Source organism: Urocampus carinirostris, chromosome 3 (assembly GCF_059441175.1).
Source record: "Urocampus carinirostris isolate Australia breed hairy pipefish chromosome 3, RoL_Ucar_1.0, whole genome shotgun sequence".
Lineage (NCBI taxonomy): Eukaryota > Metazoa > Chordata > Actinopteri > Syngnathiformes > Syngnathidae > Urocampus > Urocampus carinirostris.
In genome coordinates, this window is record NC_142351.1 from 23,137,609 (window position 1) to 23,161,002 (window position 23,394).

At 38.6% G+C, this 23,394-nt stretch overlaps 1 protein-coding gene across 1 annotated transcript in view; it reads left to right on the forward strand.

Moving 5' to 3' along the window:
- LOC148369203 (arf-GAP with coiled-coil, ANK repeat and PH domain-containing protein 3-like) overlaps positions 1-20,387 on the forward strand; it is a 38,885-nt gene extending 18,498 nt beyond the window's left edge. The window contains exons 5-25 of the mRNA XM_088331137.1: positions 720-778; positions 1,728-1,911; positions 3,887-3,931; positions 4,024-4,119; positions 4,394-4,468; positions 6,433-6,444; positions 6,572-6,684; positions 6,749-6,800; positions 6,873-6,973; positions 7,144-7,255; positions 8,428-8,636; positions 11,194-11,263; positions 12,530-12,627; positions 12,760-12,977; positions 16,160-16,249; positions 16,472-16,561; positions 16,660-16,874; positions 17,476-17,585; positions 18,954-19,064; positions 19,249-19,310; positions 19,869-20,387. Coding sequence (XP_088187263.1) covers positions 720-778; positions 1,728-1,911; positions 3,887-3,931; positions 4,024-4,119; positions 4,394-4,468; positions 6,433-6,444; positions 6,572-6,684; positions 6,749-6,800; positions 6,873-6,973; positions 7,144-7,255; positions 8,428-8,636; positions 11,194-11,263; positions 12,530-12,627; positions 12,760-12,977; positions 16,160-16,249; positions 16,472-16,561; positions 16,660-16,874; positions 17,476-17,585; positions 18,954-19,064; positions 19,249-19,310; positions 19,869-19,975 — 2,229 coding nt within the window. The 3' untranslated portion in view covers positions 19,976-20,387. The remainder of the gene's footprint in view (positions 1-719; positions 779-1,727; positions 1,912-3,886; positions 3,932-4,023; positions 4,120-4,393; positions 4,469-6,432; positions 6,445-6,571; positions 6,685-6,748; positions 6,801-6,872; positions 6,974-7,143; positions 7,256-8,427; positions 8,637-11,193; positions 11,264-12,529; positions 12,628-12,759; positions 12,978-16,159; positions 16,250-16,471; positions 16,562-16,659; positions 16,875-17,475; positions 17,586-18,953; positions 19,065-19,248; positions 19,311-19,868) is intronic.
- The last annotated feature ends 3,007 nt before the right edge of the window (positions 20,388-23,394 follow it).

Below are 23,394 nucleotides of genomic sequence, written 5' to 3' on the forward strand. Positions count from 1 at the left end.
TTCATTCTCGCCAACTGACATTCTCTCTGCTTGTGAAAGAGCACTTGTCGCCTACTTTTGGTGATCAAGTACATTACATGCAATTTGGCTATGGAGTGGGAAATGACATATGAGTTTTGTTTCTTTTTTTAATTATACTACTACAACTACTTTTAAAGCCCCAATGTGTAATATATGGCCATTAGATGGCCCTGTGTTGTCTGGTGGGAGTGAGGGGCAGTGCCACAGAGCACAGCGGTGGCGGCAGGATGCCAGACAAACATGGCGGTGACCTAAATGGGGATTCCACTGTGTACAATAAATACAAATTTCCTGACTTATGATTTTTTATATAAAAATTAACGTTGGTATTATAGTTTATGTATTTTTGCCTAGTATTCAGAACAGTGTTTTTTACTGAGTGAAAGTTTTTTTGTACCACTAGGAGGCACCAAATATTATACACTGTGCCTTTAAACAGCATTACCTTCAAAATTAATCAAAAGCTCATGGCCAATATTTTGTTCTTTGATATAATTTAAGATTCTACTTTGGTAAAATGCTGTTTTTACACCACTACATTTTGTTGGTTTAATAGATCACTAGATTTTTTAACTTTTTTTGTGGATATGATTTAATTATTCAAGTATGTATTTATTTAGTATCCACAAGTATATATGTAAAGTGCCTTGCCATTGCTTTATGACTGATATACTGTATTTATATCTTTTCTCCCGCAGATTTTGTTTGATCAAGCTCAGCATTCCGTCAAGCAGCAGTTGCAGCACTTTGTCAAAGAGTGAGTTCAGTATTTAAAATTTAATTAGTAGTTGTACATCCTGTTATATTTTAGGTGCCAAGTTAGGCATTTTCTTCCCAATGATTAAAAAAGTTAATACTGTAGTTGCAACACGGTTGTTGACTCATTATTTTTGTCCTGTTTTTATTTTCATGTTTGAAATAAAATTTTCATTCATTCATCCATTTATAAAACTATGATATTACTGCTGGTGGAGCGGTAGGACCTGTCTCATGTAGAGCGGCACAGAGATCCGTTGCTCAATGAGTTTAGTGGGTTTCCCAACAATTAGGCGAGTAGAACCTTGATTTCAGCTCAAAAAGTTGAGTTAAAAGGTTAGTAGACACTCAAAAAAGGAGAGAAGACATCAATGGATTTTAAACTTCCATGATGGACAGGGAGAGAAACCTCCAGATAAGAAAGCCCAACCTTTTCTAAAGACCCAAGCCCTTTCATTTTATTACATCTCCTATATTAAAAGCAGATCCCCCTTAAGGGTGTGGAAAGCAAAGAACAGCAACATGATTGGTTAATAGCAACATTTATACAATGTTCAATACAACCACCAACAGTGGGCAAAAATGGTCAAAATAACAAACTGGCATTCTGTGAAATCTTTGCAGGTGTCCAAAAATAAAACAAAACAAACTGGTCACAAAAGTAAAATCTTGGAATGAAAATAAGGATAGGGTAAAATACTTTCCCATAATTTTCAAAATTACAAATTCTAAAAATAAATAAATAATAAATGTCATTAAGTAAATCTAAACTTTATTCTGATAAAAAAGTGATTTTGCCCAAAGTTTTCTTTTAGGGGATGTACCTCACACTTTACTTAACTATTTTATTTCACGTATGAAAACTAGATGCTGGCAGGCTATCCTATGCAACCAATGGTAAGGTTTTACACATTACCTCTAAATCAAGTATGGTTCATATCTTATTTCAGGGATGTCCGGAAGTTTAAGGAAACCAAGAAGCACTTTGAACGTGTGCGTGAAGACATGGAGATTGCACAGGTGAAAAATGCGCAGGCTCCCAGGAACAAGGCCCAAGAAGTGGAGGAAGCCACTTGCGCACTCAGCATAGCGCGAAAGTGCTTCCGACACCTGGCCTTGGACTATGTTCTGCAGGTGAGCATCTCTCTAAGATGATTAAGTTAGAAAGGGTAGATGTATGTGTAAATGTACCTTTAAAGCCAATTTACTGAAAGGTTTGGATTTTATGGCTATGTCTTCCTGTTGTTTGTTTGTACATTTTCCACCTCCATTATTGCACATCTATATAGCGTACAGCTCTTTTCTACAGGGAGTGCAGAATTATTAGGCAAGTTGTATTTTTGAGGATTAATTTTATTATTGAATAACAACCATGTTCTTAATGAACCCAAAAGTCTCATTAATATCAAAGCTGAATATTTTGGAAGTTGGAGTGGGGCTTTTTTAGTTTTAGCTATTTTAGGAGGATATCTGTGTGTGCAGGTGACTATTACTGTGCATAATTATTAGGCAACTTAACAAAAAACAAATGTATACCCATTTCAATTATTTATTTTCATCAGGGAAACCAATATAACAGCTCAACATTCACAAATATACATTTCTGACATTCAAAAACAAAACAAAAACAAATCAGTGACCAATATAGCCACCTTTCTTTGCAAGGACACTCAAAAGCCTGCCATCCATGGATTCTGTCAGTGCTTTGATCTTTTCACGATCAACATTGCGTGCAGCAGCAACCACAGCCTCCCAGACACTGTTCAGAGAGGTGTACTGTTTTCCCTCCTTGTAAATCTCACATTTGATGAGGGACCACAGGTTCTCTATGGGGTTCAGATCAGGTGAACAAGGAGGCCATGTCATTAGTTTTTCTTCTTTTAGACCCTTTCTTGCCAGCCACGCTGTGGAGTACTTGGATGCGTGTGATGGAGCGTTGTCCTGCATGAAAATCATGTTTTTCTTGAAGGATGCGGACTTCTTCCTGTACCACTGCTTGAAGAAGGTGTCTTCCAGAAACTGACAGTAGGACTGGGAGTTGAGCTTGAGTCCATCCTCAACCCGAAAAGGCCCCACAAGCTCATCTTTGATGATACCAGACAATACCAGTACCCCACCTCCACCTTGCTGGCGTCTGAGGCGGACTGGAGCTCTCTGCCCTTTACCGATCCAGCCACGGGCCCATCCATCTGGCCCATCAAGACTCACTCTCATTTCATCAGTCCATAAAACCTTAGAAAAATCCGTCTTGAGATTTTTCTTGGCCCAGTCTTGACGTTTCAGCTTGTGTGTCTTGTTCAGTGGTGGTCGTTTTTCAGCCTTTCTTACCTTGGCCATGTCTCTGAGTATTGCACACGTTGTGCTTTTGGGCACTCCAGTGATGTTGCAGCTCTGAAATATGGCAAAACTGGTGGCAAGTGGCATCTTGGCAGCTGTACGCTAGACTTTTCTCAGTTCACGGGCAGTTATTTTGCGCCTTGGTTTTTCTACACGCTTCTTGCGACCCTGTTGACTATTTTGAATGTAACGCTTGATTGTTCGATGATCACGCTTCAGAAGCTTGGCAATTTTAAGAGTGCTGCATCCCTCTGCAAGATATCTCACTATTTTTGACTTTTCAGAGCCTGTCAAGTCCCTCTTCTGACCCATTTTGCCAAAGGAAAGGAAGTTGCCTAATAATTATGCACACCTGATATAGGGTGTTGATGTCATTAGACCACACCCCTTCTCATTACAGAGATGCACATCACCTGATATGCTTAATTGGTAGTAGGCTTTCGAGCCTATACAGCTTGGAGTAAGACAACATGCATAAAGAGGATGATGTGGTCAAAATACTCATTTGCCTAATAATTCTGCACTCCCAGTAGATGCTCAAACTCATAAAGAATGTTTATATTTAATGTCATGCCATGGAGAGAGTCATGTCTATCGCCTTTTAAAGCCATGGTTCCACAAGAATCATCGTATCTACTGCATATGCTAGTCTCCCCTGCCTGTCTCTTTTTAGAATGTTGACGGTCTTAAATTGTTACAAAAGGATTTATTCACAAGCAACGAAACTGTTCCTAAGAATGATAACAAATCATTGCCTGTCTTCTCCATGCAGATCAATGTCCTCCAGGCCAAGAAGAAATTTGAGATTCTGGACGCAGTGAGTGTTGTTTAAATTCTGTGCAGAGATTACATTGCATTGATATACTTTTGTGTATACAGTAACGTTATTTTCCCCCCTCCACGCTCCAGATGCTGTCCTTCATGTGTGCCCAGTACTCCTTGTTCCAACAAGGCTTTAAGCGCCTAGACGACGTGGATCCTTACATGAAAAAATTGGCGGCGGAGGTGAGCAAATTACTCTAATGCCGAAATTGTGTTGTCTTGTGTTGTTCAAAGGTTGGATAATAAAGTACTCCCTCCAAAAGTGAAAATGCAATCTTGGCCTTTTCTGCGTATTCTTACTTTTTCACATAAGGGACTGTTATAGTACAAAAAGCCATATTAGTCCAAAAGTTGAGAAGACCTCGGCGAATAGTGACTATCAAAAAGCTAATTTCAGTGAGGTTTGATTAAAAACAATTTAGGTTTGTTACTTTGAGTCGCTCTTCCTTTCTTTTAGTTGGATCAGTTGGTGATCAACTCGGCCATGGAGAAGAGAGAACTGGAGCACAAACACGCAACGATCCAACAAAGGGTGAGTTGATACTTATCGTAAACATTGCACTGTCCTTTTCATGTGGTAAGATGGAGGCCAGACATGGGAGGTGCCTTTTAGCTATTAGATGGTTGCTGGTTCCACTATGATCTTTGCACACGAACACAACAAGCACCCCGAGGGCATCATGTTAATCTGTTAATAAACAACAAGGGAGACTGCTGGAAGTGTGAATTTCCCTATGGGGATGAATAAAGTATCTATCTATCTATCTATCTATCTATTTTTAGTTTTGTTTTATAAGGGATTAAACCAAAAAGAAAGCGTTGTGATTTCACAATGAATAAATATCCATAATATGTTGTTGTTATTTAAATTCTGTTTTATGGTTCTAAGCACCCTCAAGTGGCTGTTAATTAGTTCAGTTCAATTTTGCCCAGGACCATTTTGCCACCACGGTTGATTCTCAGATAGACATCATACCAGCAGGTATTTGTATTTATAAATGTTTTTATCTCGCTTCAGCCTAACACATAACTGTGCCAAAAGACTTGGCCCTGCAAAGCTATTAAAAGCACATAACGATGGTACTACATTATTTTTTCCCATATATATATATATATATGTATATATATATATATATATATATTTATTATGAGTGAAAAACTCACAATATTTGGATAATTGTTATGTTGTTATCTCATATCATGATTTTTATTCCAAACATTTCGGGATATCATTATATCTCTAATTATAAATGTAATTTTAGATGTTTATTTTTTTCATAAATGTTTAAACAAACATCACATCATTAAACTAACTAATAAAATGTTTATACTGTAGGAAACTCATTTCCTACTTGACTTTTTTATTTGGATTTAGAAAGTCCCATAACAGACCACAGGCCGCCAGAATTACTTCAGTCACCTTATCTTCCATAACCACGAACACCGGAGCCCCACAGGGATGTGTACTCAGCTCCTTTCTGTTCACCCACTACACCAATGACTGCACAAGCCCCACCCCTGTTACTAAATACTAATACTTAAAATATTCTGACGAGACTGCCATTCTCGGACTCCTCTAGGACAATAACTATAACTGCTTACCACTAGGTTGTCATCTGAATGTAGGCAAGACAAAGGAATTCCTGTACTCATCCACACCCAACAACATCCCCTGGATATGGCATTTACTACTATAAACAAAATAACAGTTGAATGTGTCACTCACTTTAAATATTTGGGACTCACACTGGGCAATAAACTCACCCTCAAACAACATGTCAGTGATGTCCATAAGTGTTCCCAGCAAAGACACCACCACATCCTCCGCAAACTCCGTGCTCTCTCTTGTCACTCCACATCTTCTTTTACTGTTATACACAAGAATCATTTAACTCATCCTTCTTTACTGCTCCCCCTGTTATTTCAATATGCTCTCCAATACAAACAGAAACACTCGCTAAGGTTACCCGTACATTCTCCAAAATCATCAATCTGCCCATCACGGACCTCCCACACCTCAACAATAACCCATCATACGTATGGCCAGGACAACTACTAGAGACTCAGATCATCCAATATTTAATCACTTTTGCTTGTTGGCCCCGGGCCGAAGGTACAGAACTCTGGGGTGGAAGCGAGTATGCTTCAATAAAAGCTTAATCCCTTCCGCTATTGCTTCACTTAACAATCTTATCCAGTCATTTGCATGTGTAATGTTATTTGTATTGTTCATATTTGTCCTTGTTTTGTGTTTATCTGGCAGGTGTGTGAAACCAATATTCCCTTTAAGGAAAACAAAGATCGATCTGTCTTTCTTTCTCCCCTTTGAACAAATGAAAGAAATCTTTATCCATGGCAAACTCAAACGCACTAGTTTAATGTGAAATTCTGTATTGACTTAAGATGTACAAGTTTTTGATTTAAAAAAGATAACGTTCCTCCAAATTGCTTCTCATATTGTTTTTTCTCTCTCCTTGTCTTCACTTCTGCTCTCAGACTCTCATGCAGGTAAGTTCTCCCTAAGTTTTTTAAGTCTGAATTTCACCTCTCAGTCACAGGATGGAAATGATGACAATTCACAGAATACATTCCTCTTTTTTCTTTCTTGAGTTGTTTTCTTCCTTGCTTTTGGCAGGACTTTGCTTATGAAGACTCCAAAGTTGAGTTCAATGTGGATTCTCCCAACGGGGTGGTTATGGAAGGATACTTGTTCAAGAGGGCCAGCAATGCCTTCAAGACTTGGAACAGGTGGGACAAAAGACCGCAGAGTCCCCCTCTGTAAGTGGTGTAAAATTTACTTCATGCTTCCCAGACGCTGGTTCTCCATTCAGAGCAGCCAGCTTGTTTATCAGAAGAAGTTCAAGGCAAGCACATCTTTACATTTTTAATCCTGCCAAACATGGCCGTTTCTCACGATGCGTTTTGTGGCTGGACAGGACACTCTAACGGTGGTGGTGGAAGACTTGCGTCTGTGTTCCGTCAAACCCTGTGAAGACATTGAAAGGAGGTTCTGCTTTGAGGTGGTTTCCCCAACCAAGTAAGAATTTTTGTTCCCTGAGCTATGAAAACAGATTACAAATGACAGCGTTTTTTCTTTTACAATCACAACTTTACATTTTACTCTCTGGCATGCCTGCATTTTCATGAGAGACAAGATTATATTTCTTAGCGTCACACTTCCTCTTGTTCCCGTGCTGTGTCCATCAGGAGCTGCATGCTTCAAGCTGAGTCGGAAAAGCTGAGACAAGCTTGGATTCGGGCGGTCCAAGCCAGCATCGCCTCGGCATACAGGGAAAGTCCTGACAGCCTCCGCAGCGAGGCCAGTATATTTACACTCTTTTCACCCTCGCAGTTACTCAACAGCTGACACCCAAATTTAACACACCAAAAAAAGGATATAGAAGAGGTGGTAAAAATAGCCTCCAAAAACCATAAACAAAAAATGTTAGCATAATTAAAAAACAAGGCAAATAGTTTGATTTATAGATGCCAGTGTGTTAATAATTCCCAACTGATTTCAAAGAGCCCCTATGCTTTTTTTTACACATTCGGTAGAAGGATTCTGGGGAGGGACTACAGAGTGACTGCATGCTCGTCCCCGCAGTTGTTTTATGTTTCTATTTGCTGGTGTAGCATGAAAATTTTGACAGTCCAAACGCCAATCCAAAGCCCAAGAAAGAAGTTTATTATGCGCGTCTAAAAAATTCTCGTACTTGCACATGCATCAGGAAGTAGGTTGACAGAGGCTGCAATGATGACACAAGCCAGAGTTGACAGGCACGGGTAAAAAAAGTTCCGTCTTGCGCCTTTAAAGGGACTGTGTGTAACATTTAGTGCCTGGTAGTGGTACAAAAACGTTCATTCGGTAAAGATTTATTGATTTGAATACTTTGCAAAAATACGTGAACTATCATTTTAATGTCACTTTTTATAAACAATCATTGGTCAAGAAAAGTGTATTTCTTTTACAAAGTGGAATCCCTACCTAGAGGTAGCCACCACGTTTGTCTGGCATCTTGCTGCTACAAAGTGATTTGTTGCACTGGTTTTCGTTCACATTAGACAACAGTGCCTTCTAGTGGTATCATATTACACACAGGGGTTTTAAGCAAGATGACAACTGAAAATTGTTGTGTTTTTTTAACCCAAATGACACACTTTTATTTTGGAAAGTTTTCCAGTTCATTTTTAATAAAACAATTCTATTTTCCAGGTATTTTTTTGCAACAAAACTCCAGGAGAAGGGCTAAATCAACCCTAATACTGGATGGAAAAAGCATTTAGTCATTTAGAGCCAAGCTCAGTAGTTTATCGGTCCTGTCTTGTCCTAATTTGGATTATTTTGACCCAACTATTTTTAGAGGGTGCCTGGTGGCTATGTAGAGGTCGACTGTATTGCATCCTTTCACACACTTTGTCTCCTCAATAATCAACATTAGTTTGTCAATAAACCAGTGCTCTGTAAGTTTTTGTGTATTCTGTTTTGTACAGAAACTGAACCGAGCAGCCTCGCCATCTACCAGCAGCGTTGACTCTGCAAGCGAACCGCGAGAGCATGTAGAGCGTGGCGAGGGCATCATGCAAAGGATTTTGTGCCTGCCTGGCAACCAACACTGTTGTGACTGCGGTCAAGCCGATCCTCGTTGGGCGTCCATCAATTTGGGAATCTTGCTCTGCATCGAGTGCTCCGGGATCCACAGGTCTTTTTTGAGACATTATGAATATTTTTAGTTTTTCACAGTTAAAAACGTAAATCAAAATATAGAAAATGGCGGCCAATTGCTTCATCCAAACTAGATATTGCTAAGCCAATAGAAAGAAAATGTTATCGATGACTAAGCTGTACAAGAAATCACACAGCTACTCCTTTATTTTGGTTATGATACACTATTCTAACATGGAAAAGATTCACCCACCAACAACCAAGTCATGGTTTAAGGATACTATTCATTTATTTCATTCATTTTCTGAACCGCTTCTCCTTAGTAGGGTTGCGGGATGCTGGAGACCATCCCAGCTGACATCTGTCAGTGTGCAGGTTACACCCTGGACTGATTGCGAGCTAATCACAGGGCACGTTCACTGCCGTGAAGAATTATTTCCTGCTTTCTGTCTTTTTTGCATATTTATCACTCGGAAATGTTTCAGATCGTCAAACCAATTTTAAAGTGACACAGAGACAACCCATGAGAATACAAAATGCAGTTTTGAAATGTGGACTCCATTTATTAAGGCACAACGAAATCAAAACCTATCAGGCCCTTTGTGAAAAAGTAATATTCCCTTGAACCTAATAGCGAGTTGGACAACATTTGGCAGCAATAATAGAAATTAAACATTTACGATGATTGGTCATGATTCTTTCACAATACTATGGAGAAATTTTTGCCCACTTTTCTTTGCAAAATGTTTTCAAATTTGTCATTTTGAAGGGGTTTCTAGTGTGAACTGTTTAAGTTCACACAACACTATCTCATTTGGATTTAAGAACCTTCATTTTGTTTTGTTTTTCAGCCATTTAGAGGTGGACTTCCTGGTGTGTTTCAGATTGTTGTCCTGCTGCATGATCAAAATGCGCTTGAGTTTGATTGGGCAATTACTTTTTCCCAGGCTTAGCTTTTTTTTGTGCATTGATAAATGTAATACAAATTTCAAAGCTGTAGTAATAATAAGGTTTGTTTGATGATCTTAAACTATTGTGAGTGAGAAATATGCAAAAACACAGAATTCAGGTAGGGGGCAAATACTTTTTCACGGCACTGTACAACCATTCACAAACATATTCATACCAAGGGAAATTTTGGAGTCACCAATGAACCTGCCATGCATCTTTTTGGAAGGTTGGAGTAAACCAGAGTGCCTAAAGAAAATCACTCGGGCACTGTGAGAACATGCAAACCCAAACCAGGGAGGCCAGTAGATTTGAAATTACAGTGGGACCTCGCTACTTCGCGGTTCGACGTTCGCGGATTCAGAGCTTCGCGGTCTGTAATGGTAAAAAAAAAAAAAAGAAGTTTTTTTTTTTTTTTTTTTGAAGGGGCGTCGCTACTTTGCAGATTTTCACTTTTTGCGGAAATCCCCCTCGGCCGACGACCCTAGTCTTTAAAATGGAGGCACTTCACACACTGGTCCGGACCCGTTCTCGTTTCCCGGTGTTGTGCCCAAATCCGACTCCCGTACAGAATCCTCCCCCCCTCGCGTGAACGCGCATTCTGCTGCGCTTCCGACAAAAGCGATCGTATTCTATATAATACGCTTATTGAAACCATAAAGCGAGCTAAATAAAATAATTGGGCGATCGTAGTCTATATAACGCGTTTATTTAAACAATAAAGCGCGATCGTATTGTACAAAATGCATTTGTTAACGCGGATGAAAAAGTCACCAACGTCACGTCTCCAGCTCGGGCCGCGATGGCTCTACATGGCGCTACACGGCCCTCGATGGCTCCGGCCGCCGGACAGGGCCGCGGGGAAAAGGGGTTGGGGGGACCATGTGGGGTTAGGGGCGGTGAAGCGGAAGCCGCACCAAAACCGCGCGCCGGTGTTGTGCCCAACTCCGACTCCCGTACAAAATCCCCCCCCCCCTCACGCGGGGGGGAGGATTCTGCGCTTCCGACAGGCCGGCCTGTCCCGAAAGTACCCGCGTCGCTACTTCGCAGATTTTTACTTTTTGCGGGTGGTTTTGCTCCCCATTAAACGGGTCTAAAAAAATAACAATTAAAAAGAAAAATAATTTTTTCTTTTTTTTTCTTTTTGAAGTGGCGTTGCTACTTCGCAGATTTTCAGTTTTTGCGGGTGGTTTTGGTTCCCATTAACCGGGTCTAAAAATAATAATTAAAAAATAAAATAAAAATAACTTTTTTTTTTTTTTTTTTTTTTTTTTTTTATGAAGGTGCGCCGCTACTTCGCGGATTTTCACTTATCGCGGGTGGTTTTGGTCCCCATTAACCGCGATAACCGAGGTCTTACTGTACTTGAACATTTAATTTCACACTTCACTGGCTAGAAGGCTCTCAAAAGGATTATATCACATTTGAAGTCCTTGCTAGTACTTGAATATTCATGTTCATGTGTCACAGTCATCAACATGGCACCGCCCATTGCCTGGATACTGGTGGCTATGTGCCTGGAACGTGAGGAAATTAACATAACATTAGCATCAGAATCCTGCTGAGGTTCTATTTTCTAGTGATGAAGTCTTTTGTCACTGCCATCAACTTGTTTCACTGAATTGTAACATTGTGTCTTCTCGCAGAAGTCTCGGCGTTCACTGCTCTAAGGTGCGATCGCTCACACTGGACTCGTGGGAACCAGAGTTATTAAAGGTGAAACAATCAGCATCCAGCATCTTTCAACAACACTAACCGGAAAACTGCTTGCATAACCAATGCCAGTCTACCACATTTGTATCGTGTTGTTTGAATACTTTGCTATAGGTAAAATAATCTTCTGATTAAATTCAGTATTTTAATTTTTGCTTCAATTCTAAGTTTCGCTATAACTTTGTTTTGGAAAAGCAAAGCAAAATACGTTTTTTTGCTTTGAAAAATATCAAGGGCTCAAACAAACATCCATCCATCCATTATCTGCACCGCTAAAGGCCCACATTAAACCACACCACCTACATTGGATATTACCGAATCTTACTGCAATATGTATTCTGTGTAGCACTATTTAGTTACTCTATATAACACGCTACAGTGGGCATTTGCACGTCACACTGGGTATTTGTATATTGTATTCTTTTGGCTTTATTATTGTACTGTTCTCAGCTCAGGGATGCTGCTGGAAATGTGAATTTCCCTTAGGGGATGAATAAAGTATCTATCTATCTATCTATCTTCAGTAGGGTGGCGGGGGTGCTGGAGCCCATCCCAGCTATCTTCGGGCAGTGGGCAGGGGACACCCTGAACTGGTTGCCAGCCAGTCGCAGGGAACTCAAACAAACAATTAACTTAAAATATAATTAATCTTTCAAGTATTTTGTAGAGGATTTGGACAAACCTACATTTTTTTCATATAGATTTCCTTGTATTCTATAAAGTAACATTTCAAAATAAAATAAATGTTATGTTTTAATTCTTCTGCATTTTTTTCGTTTTAGTTTATCTTCAGTTCAAAAAGAACTTAAATAAATAATTATTTAAGGATTGGTTAGGCATATAATAAAAAAATCACTTCACTTCCAAAATAAATAGAAAATAGCCTGCACCCAAACCTCCGTGCTCAAAACTGGAGCTAATTAACGCCTGTGGGGACTGACCAATACAATTGATTTTTGAAAAAAAGTCAAATGATCAAATTTTGACCTATAACTTTTTGTTCTGGCTTTGTGGAATATTATTTTGATGTAAACAAAGATTAATCAGTCTTTTATAAGGAACATCATACAAATTGATGAAAGTTTACTATTCACAAGCTGAAATTCTTTCAATTAAGAGCAATTATATTCCGTAAGGTATTTTCATGATTGATCAATTCTAAAACGTGTGTGATGAATTTGATAATCAGTGTAAATTATTTTATCATTGATAACTATTTAATGTGAAAAAAGTTGTCTGGCGATGGTTGATGCCCGCTTTTTCTCACAGCTGATGTGCGAGTTGGGCAACGGTGTTGTCAAGCACATCTACGAAGGCTCGTATCAAGAAGGACAAGGTGTGAGGAAAGCGACAGCGGCCAGCTGCAGGTATATTTCTGGTATCAGCTTTTTAGTTATAACTTTTGATTTTGACAGGCCCTTCAAATCGAATAACAATAAATAAACCATTTTTTTACTGTTTTATTTGGACATGCTTATCTTATTGTTGTGGTTCCTCAGGCAGGAAAAAGAGGCCTGGATTAAAGCAAAGTACGTGGAGAAAAAGTTTGTGAAGAAGCTGAGCGCTTTGCCGAGTCTCATCACCAGCGACATGAAGCTGACACGGCGCAAGAACGTCCAGAAGTGCCGCAGGCATCATAGCGCTACCACAGTACCGAAGACATGGCAGAGGTACAGACAGGAGCTCCGGAGCACTTCGCCATCTAGCCTCTCTTCAGGTAATTGCCAATCATCAGCATGTTATGCCAGTTAGACTGGATGACTTTTGGAACTTTCTGGACACTAAACTAACAATATATTGAGTACAATTGTATTTCTTCCCACTTTCTCTCACTTGTACTTACCAAAAAATGTGTGAGCTTCAGCTTGTTTGTCACTCCTGGGTTTATTTGAATAACCAAAACTCGGCGACGGACCTTAAGTTTACACCTACGCCTTCACTCTAGTCTGAATTATTGATGTGTCGTTAGGGTTAGAACAAACCGCCTATTTGAGCCAGTTTCTTTCCGAACGACCCATTTTTTTGTATTTGCTGAATATACAAAAGGTTAAAATTGTTGTACATCTGTAAATATTTTATGTTCTCTGTCTTTTTTATTCAATTTGTTTTACATAACAAATGTAAAGTTTATTCTTGTATTACATAGTTTTTTGATGTTGTTGCACTGTAGTCAGTATTTTGAAATAATTTAATTTTGTGTGTTTTTTAGAGGTACTGATATTCTTGAAGTTGACATTAAAGTTGCGTAGTATGAAATAGTTGAAATGAGTTGCACAACACGACTTCTTGTGATAGAATGAAAAAACAAATGCTACTATAATTTAGTAGAAGAGATTTTTTCTTAATTACTAAATCATTTTGTGCACAATGGTACATTATTAGTAATAAACTGATGAGGGGTCCCCTAAAACCTGTCTTTTTTGTTTTCTCTATTCACAGTTTTTTTTTTTTTTCACCTTTGTTTTTGTTTATTTTCTGCTTTTTTTTCCAAGTCATTACTACCCTAAATCAATCCAACCCTCAATAAAAATGCAACCATCCATCCATTATCTACACCATTTCTCCTCAGTAGGGTCGCGGAGGTGCTGATGCCCATCCCAGCTATCTTCGGGCAGTAGGCTGGTTGCCACCCAGTTGCAGGGCACACAGGGACAGACAATTCGCTTGCTCATTCACACCTAGAGACAATTTGGACTGGCCAATTAAGCTAACATGCGTCTTTTTGGAATGTGCGAGGAAACCGGAGTGCCCGGAGGAAGCCCAAGCAAGCACGGGGAGAACATACAAACTCTGCACAGGAGGTTCGATCTCATGACCTCAGAACTGTGCCGCACACGCGCTAACCACTTCACTGCCGTGCTGCCCTCAATAAATGTTTTATGGATAAAAAACCTTTATTGCATATACAGCTGCAATATTTCAAAAAACATCAATAATAGCCTGATAAAATTGCAATATGATTTATGCATATAGCCACATTTTACTCAACCCAAAATGTTTTTATTTAGAAATAAAACCTTTCATCCTGTATTTTCTCCGAAGATTTTTGGATTGCTCTGTCGAACAAATTATCAGTGCATTTCATTTTCGTCCAAAAGTTATTTTCTATCGCCATCAAAGCTAATGCTGAAAGTCAACCTTGTCCTGTTGTATTTCTGGCAGAAGTTTTTATTTTTTTTAGGGCTGAAAATGTCTGTTCGACAGAAGTAGTGGACACGCTGAATGTACTGTATTTGCTTGTGCAGTAGCTTCACAGCGCAATCATCTTGGTGAATTCCCACCCCTTATGTTTATGAAAGCTGTCACGTTTCTCTTGGCCTTCTAGGATCCTCTTTTGAAGCAATTTGATATTTGATTGGCTGAATCAACAGCGATACCACAGTGATGTTGTGCTGCAGGGACGCTTGCACGTATTGCCTGCCTATGGGCAGATTTCTGAGCCTAACAACAAGTAATGTTTAAATGTGATTAGTTAAAAACTTGGATATGAAAGCGTATTTCTGAAGCAGTACACTTGGGGGAAAAGCAATGAAAGAAAGCTGACAGGCAATTTTAAATTACTGTCTTCTATGTTTACTTTAATTTTTGGGTTTGTTTAAGCGAAGCACAAAAAACAGCATCAGTCTTTAAATAAAGAGTATTGATGGAGAAAAGTGTAATTAACACCACATGATTCAGATATTTTTAGGCGAGCAGAGAAGGCCTTGCATCCCCTTATAGCCCAACACTGCCAAAACAAAAAAGAATTTAACCTTAGCTCTATATAATTCTAAATATTGTATACAGGAAAAGAAACAACAGAATTCAGCATCGCTTTCACAGCGATTACTAACATATAAACAACTTCCACTATGACACACACAGTTTAGCATCACTTTCAAAACAAATTAGGAAAATTATAAGGTTCAGCAATTCTCTTTGGGTTGACTTGGTAGACACCAAACTTCTTATCACTTAATTATGTTGCGCCTCTTTGAATAAACCTCAGTGCTTCAACAGAAAGTTAGATTACACTAAAGGCACTAAATTTTAAATTGGGATTTTTCCTGTCTAGTTAGATACCAAATAATGCTATAACGAGTTGGGCAATTACAGATACTAGGTATCGTTACCAGTATAGGTACAAGTATGGGTCCTCTAGTGGCCACTTGACCATTCATTTTTAAAACACTTTTACTCACTTAGTTCATGAGGGTGTTTGATCTCATCCCAGCTGGTAGTGGGCAGGGGACACCCTGAGCTGGTTGCCAGCCAATCACAGAGCACACGGACGTACAACCATTCACACACTCATTCATTCCTAGGGACAATTTGTTGTCACCAATAAATCTGCCAGGCATATTTGTGGAATGTAGCAGGAAAACAAAGTGCAAGGAGAATATTGAGATAGGCAAGGGGAGAACATGCAAACTCCGCACAGGGAGGTGCGTAGCTGTAATTAAACCCGGGACCTCTGAACTGTGAGGCGGGCCTGTTGAACAGTTATTCTACGTTACGCCCATTTGATAAATGCGCGCTAGAAATTGAAGAAATAAAACGCAAAATACTGTTATGAGATCCAGAAATATTTAAATTTTTTCATTTTTGGCATTTTTTGATAGAGGGAAGGAAATTACATGCACTATTGGCTTCTGTACCTTGTATAGGTATTTGAGAGTTGAGAGTAGTTTGAAAAAGAAATGCATAAAATATCCCTGGATATAATGTGGGTGGGAAAAATTTACAGTTGTTAAACATTTCTGTTTTTAATTGTTTTTAGTCAATCAGGAAAAACATTGAATTGGCATGTAATCTAATTTTTGAAACAATGACAAAAAAAGATTGGGCGAGATAATTTAGTATCTACAACTTGTTCTTGTATTTGTTTTCAGATTTTGTTTTTGTCTTCCCCAATTTTAGCGACCACTAGGTCCAGACGAGAGTCCCTTTTTTGTCCTGATGAGCTGGACTCCCTTTTCTCATACTTCCACTCAGGATCTGGACCACGAAGTAAGTCTTGCGGTACTGCTGAGCAGAGTAGGCCCAAAAAGATTTGATTATATTTTCAGCTTTATGGCACTGTCTCACTCAGCTGCCAGGTTGCACTTTGTCAACAATTAGCATTACAGTTCACTATGTGCTAGTTACCACAATCCGAACAAATAGTTAGACTCCTACAAAATGTCTACTTGCACTAATTTGTCCATATTGTGGCATTTCTTGGTCTGCCAGGTCTCAGCAGTGACAGTGGTTTGGGAAGCACCGACGGAAGCACCGACTTTCTGGTTCGGGAGCTGGTGGTGGACAGCGTGACAGAGGAAGGTGAATCCACTTCCACTGTCTTGTGACCTGCATGAGTGACTTCATCCCATCTGTGGTCTACTTGGGTCACTAAAAGGGTCAAACGGACTTTTGTGCAGAGTGTGTGACATCCGAGGACTCGAGCGACGAGGCCGAGGATGAGACGTCGGATCCTGATTACGGCAGGCACCTCCATCCGGGGCAGCTCCTGTACAGAGCCGCCAAAGCCCGCAACCTGCCCGTCATGGCTGAAGCGCTGGCCCACGGCGCTGATGTCAACATGGTCAACAAGGATGACGACGACAAGACGCCACTCATACAGGCAGTTATTGGGGTTTGTAAACACTAAAACATTTATCAGAGAGCTAATGTGTATACTTAAACATATTTTTTGTTTTTGTTTTTAATTTAACACATTTTCAAGTCACAAAAAAAAGATATGTTATACATTAGATGAATTGGAAACTTGGTTACTCTCTGCCCCCATCTCCTGGCTTAAAGTCACGATTGCAGCCTTAGTCAGCTCGTTCATGATGCACATGCAAGTACGTGTGTTTCTTAAACCCACTCGAATAAACTCTTCATTTTTATCTTTCTTGTGCTTTTGGTTGGTGTTTGGATTTTACTAGAAGAAGGCCTTTACTTACTTCCACCATTTTCATGCTGCAAAAAAAAAAACCTTCGGGCATGAGCATGATGTCACTCTCCAGAACTTCTTGGGAATTGCTAACTTAATAGAGAAAATATTTATTTTTCAACTTTTTAAGGAAACATCAAATGATGCACCTCACCTTACACAATGAATACATCAGTTTATTATGTGATTTCAAATTTTAGAAAATATTTTATTTTTTTATTTATATTTCATGAAACAAAATAATAAGCTCTGAGTAGATTCACCATTTTTAGTATTGCCTCTGTATTTTTGATTGAAGGGTTCCTTGCTAGCCTGCGAGTTCCTGCTCCAAAACACTGCTGATGTAAATCAAAGAGACTCAAGAGGGCGGGGACCTCTGCATCATGCCACCTACCTGGGCCACACGGGGTAAGTCCTAACTAAAAGCTAAAATGTTAGCTAGCCAAAACACTAATGTGCTCTTTTTTAATGCATATTCCATTACAGTTTTTTGCAAATGCATCTGATTTAGAAAATTCAAGCAACATGTACAATTATAAATACAGACATTAATCGCTCTCATTGCACCCATCCATGCAAACCAAGGCGTAAAGATTGTCATGATGTATCAGTGAGTTGGAGCGCAGACACGATATGCTGTTTAGTACACCTAACATAATCTTGCTCAAAACACTTGTCTGGAGTTGTGTTTTTCCTTATTTAAATGAAGAAAATATACAGCACCCTTTTTCACAAGAGATAAAAATAAACAGAATGTAAAGCGTTCGAAAAGTTTACTGTAAGCATGATAATAACCAGGGCATAACGGGCATTGGGCATTGTGTTGCTCATTTTGGAGCATGTCAAATGTATTGAGGGCACAATTATTATTATCAACCAAAAAAAATAGATCAGGCTTCCAGTGGGGGTCAAGCCCTTAATGAGGAGGACAGGCCCCATATGGCCCGCCCCCTGTGGTCCGCCTATGGCGACGGGTGAGTATAATACAGACATAAATATAGTCATTACATATTTGATAGTGAAACAGAAGAAAATTATTCCAACTATTATGCAGTGATATTTACTAGTAGTTGGGTTTTTTTCACAGGATAAAGAATATGCACCTATACTCACTAGATGTGGTCCAAGGCTTGCTATGGCCATATTATTGCTAACAGATAATTGCCATCTCTTGGTAACATTTGATTTGAAGGATGAAATTGGAAATGTTTAAGCTTTTTCACAATACACTATAGGATTTAAATAATTATATTTTTACCATCGATGCATTTTTTCATAAACTAAGTCGTTTTGGTATAGACGGGTATCAATAGTAAGACGCTTAGTTGACAAAAACGAACTTCTCCCAGGCAAGACAGCCAATCGCATTCTGCACTGGACTGGCGGTGCGCTCAAAGACCAAACAGTCAAAAATGTAAAACATTTTTGGTACCTGATTTGAAAAAAAAAACAATTAACAAAGGTTTGGTTCCAGATGTTTGCATCTAAGTATGATAAAATTACATGTTTTTTAATCTAGATGTACTTGACAAACTCTTGTTTTATAACAATACTGCGAGCATATCTGAGTAAACAAACTTAAAGGAAAGGAAAGGGTCTCCACAATTGTAGATAAAGAATGCACTCAAGACGTTTTTTTGAGATCGTAGGGGAGTGCTGGTTGCAGAAGAACATGCCCCCATTGAATGTGTTTTAGTGAGGAATTTGCATTGTGAAATGGCCAAAAGATTTTTTTTCCTTTAACATGTATTTTTCTTATTGCTTTTTTGCTTTCAGGCAGGTGTGTTTATTTCTTAAAAGGGGCGCCGCCCAGAATGAAGACGATGAAGACGGGCATGATCCCTTGAGTATTGCAGTGCAACAGGCCAACGCAGACATTGTCACGCTGTACGTTTTTATGTTTTCAGTTTGAATCACATAATGTAGAAAGCAAAATACAAGCATTTATGATTCACATGATTTAAAATGCATATTCATATATTGAAAATCAAAAGTGTGCCTAGAGCACAAAAGTTTGCATATAAGTTTGAGGGATGTCCATAACATACGTTTACCTGTTGTTATTGCTCAGGTTACGTCTGGCCAGGATGAACGAGGAAATGCGAGCGTCGGAAGGGGGATTCACCCAAGCAGGTCAAAAGACAAAATAGCAGCACACGCAATGCATTCATGACTTGATTTCTTTAAGTATCAAACGACACTATACCCCCGAGGACAGGCAAGAATGTGAAAATGGATTTGACACCCTTCTCTAGAAATGTTGAAATCACGCATGAGGAGCAGAAAGCATGCAAAGAATGGAAGTTGTACTCAAGTCTAAATCAGAGGGGACCTTAAAAGGGTCACTTTTCTTTCATTATATACTCTTTCTAATGTATTTTTTCTGTTTGTGTTCAAAATGTTTAATGTCCCCATTTGGCGACAGGAAACTGTTTAGACCGACTTGACTGGTATACAATGAAAAGAACTCGGTTTTACACACACAGTCAGAAGGGTTCATTGTATTTTTTTAATTGAGCCTGGCAGAACTGGCGGGACACAAAAGATGCAGTGTGCTTGGACTGAGCGGTTACTGTGACGACCGTTTAGCACTATCAAGGCTTTGCTCCTCATTAACATATTAAAACACATTTCACTTTCCCCTCCCATTCAATATTTGTATCCTAACTTGCATCTTTGGTTCTTTCCCAGGAGATGCCACATACCTGGACATATTCAGAGAGTTCTCGCACATGGCGTCACACAATCCTGAGAAGTTGAAGAGGAGGAGTGTGCACTTCAGGCACTCCTTCAGGTAGCCAAGCGAGAGGAAGACCATTCAACAAAAAGGCCATGTTGTTTTTATTAGATTATTATTTTTATTTTTGCTTTGAGGTTTGTCCACAAGGATTTGCAGGTCTTATCCTTTGATGGATTTATAGCATTCGTTTGCCATCCACAAGCACTTGCTTTGTCTCTTGCTTTGCTGCATCCTCATTTGTCAAAGCCCCCTAAACATTTTTTGCGCCAACATACTGTAATTTTAAACTGTAGTGCGAAGGTGTTCAAATTTGAACCTATTATCCCCATATGAGATTTTGTTTTTTTAAAGCCCACCACAATAAAACCCAACACTCTCAACCCCAAAAGCACACAAAGTGTCTTCCAAAACAATATAGGATTGAAAAGGTAACTATTTCTTGGTAAAAAAAAAAAAAAGTATTTTTTCTTTTTAAGAAAAAATATCAAAGTTAGGTAAGAACAGATTTTTGAGAGTAAAATAAAATGTTATATTTTCTTAAAATAAATGTTTTTTTAACATCAAATTATAATATTGATTTTCTAAGTTTAACAATAAAAAGTCTAATTTTAAATGTAAATATGTTTAAATATACAACTGTATTCTGTAGTTGGCATTTAGTTCAGAAAAAAATGATTCTTTCATTTTTTTTCCCTTTAAAAAAATAAAACTGCTAATGTCGACACTATCAAATAAATTTTATTGGGTGCAAAAATTTTGTAATTTCCTGCAACATTTTGATGGGAAATAAAGCTGCAAAAATGATCAAGTACTCCAAATTGGGAGATTGCATTTTTTTTTCAACTTGAATTTACTAACTTTCAATTCCTCGAATTCTTGGCTCATTCATATTCCTTCCCAATCCATCCTTTAAATTATTCCACACTGGATTAAAATTCCAGAAATTTGGTATAATATTTATTAATAAGCCATATATTGTATATTCCAACTAAGGATTGATGAATTTTGCTGTGAACCATTGTGCCATCTGAGATAATGAGATACCATAAAATGTCAGTAAACTAAAACTGTACACTCTTGTCTCGTCTTTTTTTGTTTTTGTTTATTCTATTATACTGTATTTTATTTTTTCCGTTTGCCCCCTAAAAAAGAAACTTGTTTGGGTGATAGTAAGATCTGTTAACAATCTCAATTTACTATCAGTCAATATTGATTTAAATACTTGGGAAAAATACATGAACGATTATACCCCAATGTTAATTTCGAGGTCGAGAAATGTTCATTTATTTTACACTGTGTAATCCACATTTCAGTCGGCACCATGTTCGTCCGGCAGGATGCCGCCACACATGCCGTGTATCACTGGCCCTCGCTCATACCAGACAACACAGTGCCTTATCGTGGTCAAGTATTTCATATTGGGGTTTAAATAAAATTAATTTTACTGTATGAAAAAGCTTGTCTATTGTGCCGCAGAAAATTAACTAATTTTATCTTTGCAAAAATGCAGGCCATCGTTCTGCTTTCATCCAGCGATCAACTGAGTAGCTGTAACATTCATCTGCAGCAGTAGATGGCAGCAGATCACAATTTTTTTTCTTCTTATATACTAATTATCTGATCATGAAGTAGTATGGGGAAAGTGTATTCATGTATTTTGTTTTAAAAATCTGTTTTAAATTACACAGCAAAAAAATTGTAAAATCAAATCAAATAAAAACCGTGCACATAATTTTGGTGATTTAAATTTCTTATTTTACAAAAAAGGCTGGTATACTGCCGAGTTTTAAATTTCATTTTGAAAATGGAAGTTTTTAAATATAGTCATCCCATATTACAGCAAAACTATTGACCAAAAAAAACTGGTACAGTATTACATCCTAAACCACAATGACTACAAATGTAAGGAAAAACATACTTCTCTTCATTAATCAACATGATAATTTTAGTATAAAACAACAAACATAAAACTAGTTCCAGGAATTCGTTTTGAAATATTTTCGACGCCTGTGTGCCTCGATAGGTTCTAATGAAAAAAAGTGTGCCTCGTCGCCTAAAAAAGTTGGGAAACGCTGTCCTAGAGGCCCAAACGTCTTGAGCTAACACATTCATCTATCCATCTATTATCCACCCCGCTTATCCTAAGTAAGGGACGCGGGGGCGCTGGAGCCCATCTTATCTGATCTGTCCTCAGGCAGTGGGCAGCGGAGACCCTGAACTGGTTGCCAGCCAGTCGCAGGGCACGCACAGACAAATGGTCAATGGTCTGCATTTATATAGCGCTTTTCAAGTCAATGAAGACTTCCCACTCACTCACTCACTCACTCACACCAAGGGACAATTTGGACCAGCCAATTAAACTGACATGCATGTTTTGGAATATGGGAGGAAACTGGCGTGCCGGGAAGAACATACAAACTCCACACGGGGAGGCTTAAACCCTGAACCTCTGCACTGTGGGGCTGCGGGCTAACCACCCATCCGCCGTGCCGCAGCTACAACATTATTTAACCATTTATTGCATTCGGTCCCTTTTGTGCACATTTGTTTGGAAAGTCTTAAAAGGTATTACCGTAAATTCATTATTCTAAAAATAAGGCCTTAATTGGCATTAAAATGTCTTCAATCCAATTTTCAAAAAGTGAACACATTGAAAAGATTTATATTAGTTTGAACTTAAAAGATGTAATAACATTTATAAATTGTCCTCTTCAATTATACACCGATGTAATTCCGTAGCAACATTGCATGACCACAATAACGGAGCTTTCAAAAGGGTGATGTGGTTTCAGTTGGGCCTTTCAGAGCAGACGCAAGTCTTAGGTCTTCCCACAATACACATAGCAACATCGAACAGATACTTTTACTTTGAACCATGGGGAAGTGTTAATTTAATGAGAAGTGTCCGTCAAACGTTTTACGCTGTGCTAGGTAATATGTACTAGACACAATGTATTGTGTGCAAGAATTATTTGTGTTTTGTGAGTTTCAATTGTGTTTTTTTTTTGTTGACTTGGTCTTTAATTTGATTCCAAAGGGCATTTTAAAAAGTCTTGGAAAGTCTAGGATTTGACTTGCCCTAAACTGTAGGAACCCTGATTCCATTTGTGGGGGACGTATCTTACCTGAGTAAATCTGCTCTGCTCTCAAGGATTCTGCAAATATATTTTACACCCAGACATCCCCAATCGATTAACTAACCTGGTGGAATCTTCTGATGACTGATGACAACCTCCTCATTGAATTCTTAACTTTATTGCCTTATGTATATGGTGCTGTCCAAGGTTATTTATTGATGTATTTATTCTCTTGCTTTTACTATGATACATTAAGGCAGGGGTGTCAAAGTCAAATGGACGGAGGGCCAAATAAAACATTTGGCTACAAGCCGAGGGCCGGACTGTCCAATCTTTACTGAAACCAAGATTTAACCTACTGAAAACACAACAAATATATTACAATATGATTGGATAAATA